Below are 9,133 nucleotides of genomic sequence, written 5' to 3' on the forward strand. Positions count from 1 at the left end.
TTTTAATGCATACCCAGCAACACATCCATCTTAATGTTTTGACCTACAGAAATAATTAACTGCATCAAAATTGTTACTAGATTGCAGAATTCTACTTCATTTAGCTTATGCTCACTAACGCATGGTACATCTAGTTGTGTTTCACTCAGGAGCACTTCACTTCTAAGTTTTTGTGGTCCAAGTATTGGCTGTTTTGGTACAAGACTTAAAGTTATTTTCCCTTTGTTGACAGCTGAGGTCTTGAAAATTGTTGTAGGTGGTGACTGTCAGTGCATAAGTTTTCCTTGCTATAATTCATCTGCTCTTCTTCATTGCTTGTGATATAAAAAAAATTACTAACAAGGGAACCTCCCCATCGCACCCACCTCAGATTTGGTTATAAGTTGGCACAGTAGATAGGCCTTGATAAACTGAACACAGATCAATTGAGAAAACAGGAAGAAGTTGTGTGGAACTGTGAAAAAATAAGCAAAATATACAAACTGAGTAGTCCATGGACCACATAGGCAACATCATGGAGAACGTGAGCTCAGGAGCGCCATGGTCCCGTGGCGGCGTGAGCAGTTGCAGAATGAGAGGTCATTGGTTCAGTCAGGTCTTCCCTCGAGTGAAAATTTTACTTTCTTTATTTTTGCATAGTTATTATCTGTCCGTTCGTTCATTGACGTCTCTGTTCACTGTAATAAGTTTAGTGTCTGTGTTTTGCGATCGCATCGCAAAACCATGCGATTAGTAGACGAAAGGACGTGCCTCTCCAATGGGAACCGAAAACATTTGATCGCAAGGTCATAGGTCAACCGATTCCTCCACAGGAAAACACATCTGATTTATTCTATACGACACTGGTGACGGCATGTGCGTCACATGAAAGGAATATGTTGTCGACCCACCTAACTTGTACACTTGGCAAATGGGTAAAAAGATTCTTCTACCTTGCCCGATTTAGGTTTTCTTGTGGATGTGATAAACACTCCCAAAAAAGTGATGAAAACATAAGAGTTTGTCACATAAACTGAAAATAAAAAGTTAAACTTTTTCACTCAACGGAAGATTTGAACCAAGGACCTTTCGTTCCGCAGCTGCTCACGTTACCACGAGACCATGGCGCTCCTGTGTTCCCAGTGTCCTTGATGTTGCATATCTTGCCATGAACTACTCAGTTTGTATATTTTGCTTATTTTTTCACAGTTCCACACAACTTCTTCCTGTTTTCTCAATTGATCTGTGTTCAGTTTCTCAAGGCCTATCAACTGTGCCAACTTATAACTAAATCTGAGGGGGGTGCGATGGGGAGGTTCCCTTGTAAGCACTGTGGAAAACTGATCCCACTCTTGGTGAAGTCGTCATTGGTTTCCTTTCTCATTGTTTTCCTTTTCTAACTGGAGTTATTTGTAGCTGCTTTTCTGAACTCTAAACTCTTGAATTTCTATGTTTGAGTTTGATGATGAAGTTACCACACTTAATGCTGCACCAGTGGGTTCTATTGATGAATCAATTTCCTGGTTTCTACAGTGAGCTGATTCAGCTGTTACGTGTAACTATGCACTCATAATGTGTGAATATATGAATGAAATTTTCCAGAGGAAAGGAATCCACCAAGCATCTGCTATTTTTACAAAAATACCACCATAAATTTTTGAAACCAGTCTGCTAATAAATTCCATAAAAATCATAGTTGCTTGGTGGAGTTTCTTCCAAAAGAAAATGAATTCTGCAGCTGCAGACCAATCAGCCAGCAAGTGGAAAAGCATAGATTATGTAATAGATTTTTGGAGTAAAATTGATAGTCATTTAAATAAAATTAGAAAAGCTTATAATACCATGTATACTACAAGGACTTATACTGTATTTCCTCCCTTATTTCAGAAAACTGGTACACCTGCAGATGGGAATATAATTTTCCCGAAACTGGTCATGTGTATAATAAAACAAGGTCACAGCTGAAACAGATATCTTCAATCTCATCATTAGAGAAAAGGCCTGTTTGAATCTTGTCACACTGCTCTTCAATGCCTCACTGCAAGTCTGTATTTGTGTATGCTTACAGTACCTTCTTGTACATATGCAGATGTGTTCTGATGACAAGAGCTATTCTTGCAATCCTGCAAACTACACCACTGGCCATTAAAATTGCTACACCAAGAAGAAATGCAGATGATAAACAGGTATTCACTGGACAAATATATTAACTAGAACTGACATGTGATTACATTTTCACGCAATTTGGGTGCATAGATCTTGAGAAATCAGTATCCAGAACAACCACCTCTGGCCGTAATAACGGCCTTCATATGCCTGGGCATTGAGTCAAACAGAGCTTGGATGGCGTGTACAGGTACAGCTGCCCATGCAGCTTCAACACGATACCACAGTTCATCAAGAGTAGTGACTGGCGTATTGTGACGAGCCACTTGCTCGGCCGCCATTGACCAGACATTTTCAATTGGTGAGAGATCTGGAGAATGTGCTAGCCAGGGCAGCAGTCGAACATTTTCTGTATCCAGAAAGGCCCGTACAGGACCTACAACATGCGATAGTGCATTATCCTCCTGAAATGTAGGGTTTCGCAGGGATCGAATGAAGGGTAGAGCCACAGGTTGTAACATATTTGAAATGTAAAGTCCACTGTTCAAAGTGTCGTCAATGCGAACAAGAGGTGACCGAGATGTGTAACCAATGGCACCTCATACCAACACACCGGGCAATACGCCAGTATGGCGATGACAAATACACACTTCCAATGTGTGCTCACCGCGATGTCACCAATCATGGATGCGACCATCATGATGCTGTAAACAGAACCTGGATTCATCTGAAAAGATGACATTTTGCCATTCATGCACCCAGGTTCATCGTTGAGTACACCATCGCAGGCGCTCCTGTCTGTGATGCAGCGTCACGGGTAACCGCAGCCATGGTCTTCGAGCTGATAGTCCATGCTGCTGCAAACGTTGTCAAACTGTTCGTGAAGATGGTTGTTGTCTTGCAAACGTCCCCATCTGTTGACTCAGGGATCGAGATGTGGCTGCACAGTCTGTTATAGCCATGCGGGTAAGATGCCTGTCATCTCAACTGCTAGTGATACGAGGCCATTGTGACCCAGCACGGCATTCCGCATTACCCTCCTGAGCCCACCGATTCCATATTCTGCTAACAGTCATTGGACATCGACCAACGCGAGCAGCAATGTCGCGATACAATAAACCACAATCACGATAGGCTACAATCCGACCTTTATCAAAGTCAGAAACATGATGGTATGCATTTCTCCTCCTTACACGAGGCACCCCAAAAATGTTTCACCAGGCAACGCCGGTCAACTGCAGTTTGTGTATGAGAAATCGGTTGGAAACTTTCCTCATGTCAGCACGTTGTAGGTGTTGCCACCAGCGCCAACCATGTGTGAATGCTCTGAAAAGCTAATCATTTGCATATCACAGCATCTTCTTCCTGTCAGTTAAATTTCGCGTCTGTAGCATGTCACCTTCGTGGTGTAGCAATTTTAATGGCCAGTGTCGTGTAATAGTTATTACCTTAGATATGACACTCACAACTACGAGTCCCCCCATGTCAAGCAAGCAAAAAACAACTTATATTCAAAGACATGCGATCCACTTTGGTGTTATTCTGTATACTGTATTGCCAACATTTATAAAGAGGTTGGCAAAGGAAGTGACTTTTAGAGCAGGGTTAAAATAATTTCTTATTGAGAAGGGATACTACTATGTAAATGAATATGTCAGCTTACACAAATACTATGTATTCATTTTAATTGTAGATTACTTCTTAACTTGTTAACAGAGGTGCCATCTCTGCTTTGTTTGTCTTTGCATAAGAATGCTCCTACTGTTGATTTTCTGCTTTCTCTGTTTCAGGTTCAGTCCAAAACATCTCAGAGACGGGATTGGTTGCAAGATTGTCATGGATGGCCTTGTACTGTGGCAAGTGATTGTGCATTATACTTTTCAGCAGTGTAATGTAATGTGTTCATGTGTTAAAATTTTTCAGGTGTGTATTAACGTATGTCTACGCTTTATGTTTGAGTTATAGCATTGATTTTTATTTCTTGTGAATATAGTAATCTGCTTGTTGACTATCTACATGTGGTTTCCTTAAAAATCATGTACCGAGCGGGGTGGCTAAGCCAAGGTTAATGCACTGGACTCGCATTCGGGAGGATCTGGGTTCGTTTCCCCATCCAGATTCGGAGTGTCCACTGTTGTTATGATGAATGATGGGGTATTTCACTCGATAAGCCAACGGTCAACTTCCTTTCCGTAATTTGTACGACACGCCCACCAAAGTTGCGCTGAATGATGTAAGGACGAATAAAAAATAATAATAACGACCGAGAATGAATGAAATTTTACAACTGAATCATTCTTTGCATTATTACGTTGCCAAAGGCGCGCAATAGCACTGGTAATCTAAAATAAACATTTAATGAAGCAGATTGTAGCACTGTGATCGACGATGCTCAACGATATTTTGTGGCATTGCTTGGCAGCTTTTTGGTATAATTCTACATTTGAGTGACCTAATTCTAAAACGCATCAACATTTAACCTATATTTTAACAAAGATAGCAAATAACTGCAATACCGGTACTAATGTTAAAGCAGTTTTAAAATCGTTATTGACTGTACTGTGAAATGAACTAAACAGAAAGACAGCCGTACTTAAAACGAGAGTGAAATTAATCAGTCACATAAGAACTTACATAGAGGTCCCTGTAATATATAATGACAAAGACTCGATTTACATGCAATATGAATAAAATGGTGTCAGTGGTGGATTTTGTGTGGGTTATTTTTTTCTTTAGGTGTTGTGTTTCCCGTATTTTCCAGGTAAATCTCAACGATCTTCTGTTAATTACTACATCTTATAAGACATCACGTCAGGAGACATCGGCACTGACGTTTTGGAGTTTTATTTTTGAACCCTGTTTTCGTAACGATTTTGCACTGGTATATAGAGAGCAGAACCGTCCGTGAATAGGCAATAAGATCTCAATTTTCACAGTTATAAGTTACTTTTAGAAACGGCAAAACGTTTCATTGTTTTTGTGAATGAGGAACATGGCACAGTGTTGTAAACTAGTAGAATGACGAACTAATTTATCTCAACTCTGTTGCTAGTTACTACAGTTTTAAATATTGTTACTAGTACTTACTTCTAACCATTTCTTTAAGTTTGAAACAAACCGAAGGAGTAAAATATTTCCTTTCTTTTTAAAAATGTACGCTTTCTGAGCACGATACCCTTGAGAAATTGAGGTCGTTACTTAGCAGCGGAAATCAACAACTGCATTATGAAGCAAAAAATAACCACGAGGCCATTGATTCCTCTGTTCATATATCGTAATTTAACATTTATTCATTACGTGCTACTATACTGAATTATAATACTTTCTTAGACCATAAGGCTTACTGTCATTCTTGTCACATAGAAAGTAATGAGTTGTGAAAATTCCTTTTGTAATACACGGGCGCGCCAGAATGGATAGATAAAATGGTACAGAACCTGGAAACAAATTTGTTAAAAACGCGTTGAAAACAAAACTGACATTCTACTATACAGGCTGAATCACCTAAAACATGGCTCACATATTGCGAAAATGAAAAGTGTTGTTGATTTGCGGTTTCCACAGAATGGATTGGTAGTCACGGACTAGTATTGTCATCCAATAAACAGATTGTAATAATACTTAGGAAGGGTACTTTTTGCGCACAAACACATTTTTTAAATGAAACAGTGACTATTGACATTAACAGACTAAAAGTAGGGTAAATTAGAATGTCGATGGTGTTTGTTGCATGTTTCTGGTGCGAGTCGTTTACGAGGTGTATTTTGATACGTAATCATACCGTCATTTGTTTGCGCCATTCAACCTGCGTAGTTGCCAGGTACAATGTTGTTATGCGTGCCAATAGTGTGATTGTGTATTCCGCAGTAGGTCTCGAGTGGACGTTAGGATTTGCCAGTGCAGAAAAAGTCTACGACATGCTCATGCATTACGTTTACTTGCGATACATCTTCCGACAGACGAAAACCAAATTTCTGAAACCGTTTTTCGCTGTCGTGTTCACATGTCAACGTCTGAAGCGGATTTGCTAGCCAAGTTAAATATGGCGTCTGGAAAACAGCTGATACAGTTTATGATTCAGCCAACACAATCGTTACTTCTCTTCACTTAAATATTACAGGTAGCCTAAATCTACATCTACAGCTACATAGATACTCCGCAAGCCACCGTACGGTGCGTGGCGGAGGGTACCCTGTACCACAACTTATTTCCTTTCCTGTTCCACTCGCAAATAGAGCGAGAGGAAAAAGGTTATCTAATTCCTCCGTATGAGCCCTAACTACTCGTATCTTATCTTCGTGGTTCTTACGCGCTATGTATGTTGGCGGCTGTAGAATTGTTCGGCAATCAGCTTCAAGTGTCGGTTCTCTAAATTTTCTCAATAGTGTTTCTCGAAAAGAACGTCGCCTTCCCTCCAGGGATTCCCATTTGAGTTACCGAAGTAACTCCATAACACTTATGTGATGTTCGAATCTACCAGTAAAAAGTCTAGCAGCCCACCTTTGAATTTCTTTGATATCTTCACTCAATCCCAAACACTTGAGCAGTACTCAAGAATAGTTTGCACCAGCCTCCTATATGTGGTCTTCTTCACAGGTGAACTACTCTTTCCTAAATTTCTCCCAATAAACTGAAGTCGACCGTTCGCCTTCCCCAACACAGTTCTCACATGCTCATTCCACCTCACATCGCTTTGCAACATTATGCCCAGATATTTAAACTACATGGCTGTGTCAAGAAGGACACTAGTAATACCATACCCAAAGATTACAGGTTTGATCATCCTACTCATCCGCATTAAATTACATTTTTCTACATTTAGTGCTAAATGCCATTCATCACACCAACTGGAAATTATGTCTAAGTTGTCTTGTCATTTCATACAGTTACTCAAACTCGACACTTCACCATACACTATAGCATCATCAGCACACAAGCACGGATTTCTGCCCACCCTTTCCACCAAATCATTTATGTACATAGAGAACAACAGTGGTCCTTTCACACTTCTCTAGAGCACTTCTGATAATATCTTTGTCTCTGATGAACACTCGCCATTGAGGACAACATACTAGGTTCTATTATTTAAGAAGTCTTCAAGCTACTCACGTATCTATGAACTTATTCCATATGCTCATATCTTCGTTAACAGCCTACAGTGGGGCACCATGTCAAATGCTTTCCAGAAATCTAAAAATACGGAATCTGCCCATTGCCCTTCATAGACAGCTTCATGCTCTGTCTAATATTCCTGTTTCGCCTTCACCGCACAATAAGTCCATATTAACGAAATATTCTGAAAACAAGACGCAACTTGACAACCCAAGCAAGTTTCAAAACCGCTTGCTCTTACATGGGAGCGAAAATCGATTGCAGAACTGGAAAACTGGCAACTAGAAGCAGATTTCCAGAATCGATTTTGAATTGTTTACATGACCACTTAGAAGCGGTATTGGGAAATTGGTTTATGTAATCTGGTTTCGGGAGCCCCAAGTAGATGGAGTAGTGGTGTATGGTGAGTGCAAAGTGCAGGAAGAATGCAGTTCATTCTTGTATGGCGTATATGGCAAGATATCCCAATAGACATCAACCATCTCGGCAATTATTTATCAACTTCTTCAACTAGTTACATGAAAGTGGTAGTGTAGCACCTAGACAACCTAACATAAGGAAACAAGTTATGACAAAACAAGGGTAAATTAATTTTCTTGTTGGTGTTGGTGTTGCAGTTGGCCGCACTTTAGCTCCTGTGCAATTGCACAAGGAAATAACATTACTCACGAAAATGGCCTACACATTCTCCATTAATGTAGGTTCCATCCCTATCATATACCTCTCCATCAAGGTCTGCATGGAGATGATTATGATAATCGTGTTAACTTCTGCACATGGGCATTAAGACAGGGTACTCTAGATGTAGCACGTATCTTGTTTAGTGATGAAGTCACATTTACCAGTCATGGCCGGGTAATCTGATGAAACATGCACTATTGGTCTGCTGATAATCCCTGTTGGCTTTGCTAGATAGTGGTGTGGGATAGTGAACCATCAACTCACAGGCCCATTTTTCATAAACAGAACACTGAATGCACATAAGTATTGCAGCCTCCTAACATACTATCTCCTGTGGATGCTAGAAGACATACCCCTGCAGACTAGAAGGGAGCTGTTGTACCAATATGATGACTGTCCAGCCTAAAATGCATGATGTACCACAGCACCACAGCAGGTCTTCAGGATTTGTTTCCAAATCATTGGATTGGATGCAGAGGACATATACATTGGTTGGCCAGTTCCTTGAATCTGTTGCCTGCAGACTTTATTCTGTGGGGAAAGCTGAAAGAAGTTGGCTACAACGACATACCAATTACACCCAATGATGTGCAACGACATATTAGTGCAGTATGCTCAGATATCTCCACTGAAATGCTAGCACATGTGCAGCAGTCATCCCACACGAGACTGGAAGTGTGTATTGGCACTACCATTGGTCATTTTGAACACAACCTATATTGGTCAGTTGTCTCGTTATTGGTCAGAATTCACATAACTAGTGTATGTGCTTGTGTTGTGCTTTAGTGTATGCTATCACTGGTATTTAGCACATATCGGTGTGGGAACTTTTCAGAATATGGTATCTCATAAACAATACAATTTAATCTGGCAAAACACCACTGACATTCTAATTTATCCTACTTTTAGTTTTTTAATGTCAATAGGCATTGTCCCACTTAAAAATCGTAAACTACCAATCCATTATGTGAAAACCATACACCAATAGCACTATCCATTTCTGCTTTATTTGTGGTGCAAGATTTAGGTGATTCATCCTGTATATCACATACACCCTCTACTTGGTTTAGAATATAACACCATACAAATGGTCGCTAACACTTACGGTGCATTCTTCGAGGTGGCGAATGAAAGCTTTTGTCAACTGATTCAGTATGTTCAATAGCATCTCCTACACAGCTGTGCATATCATACCCTGAATTCAGTCACAGTATGAGAATGTATGATGTACACTTTATTCTTTCTGTATAATTAA

At 40.1% G+C, this 9,133-nt stretch overlaps 1 protein-coding gene across 2 annotated transcripts in view; it reads right to left on the minus strand.

The window, feature by feature from the left end:
• The window catches only part of LOC126475174 (dynein axonemal assembly factor 11), a 228,481-nt gene extending 222,595 nt beyond the window's left edge, over nt 1-5,886 (minus strand). The window contains exon 1 of one of the 2 annotated variants that reach the window (XM_050102805.1): nt 5,867-5,886. Coding sequence is in view for 1 of the 2 variants with exons in the window: in XM_050102806.1 (XP_049958763.1) it covers nt 5,173-5,182 (10 nt within the window). In the remaining variant the exon portion in view is untranslated. Of the gene's footprint in view, nt 1-5,172; nt 5,303-5,866 lie in introns of those variants that run through there. The other variant, XM_050102806.1, reaches the window with a different exon arrangement.
• Between the last annotated feature and the right edge of the window lie 3,247 nt (nt 5,887-9,133).

Source organism: Schistocerca serialis, chromosome 4 (genome assembly GCF_023864345.2).
Source record: "Schistocerca serialis cubense isolate TAMUIC-IGC-003099 chromosome 4, iqSchSeri2.2, whole genome shotgun sequence".
Classification (NCBI taxonomy): Eukaryota; Metazoa; Arthropoda; class Insecta; order Orthoptera; family Acrididae; genus Schistocerca; species Schistocerca serialis.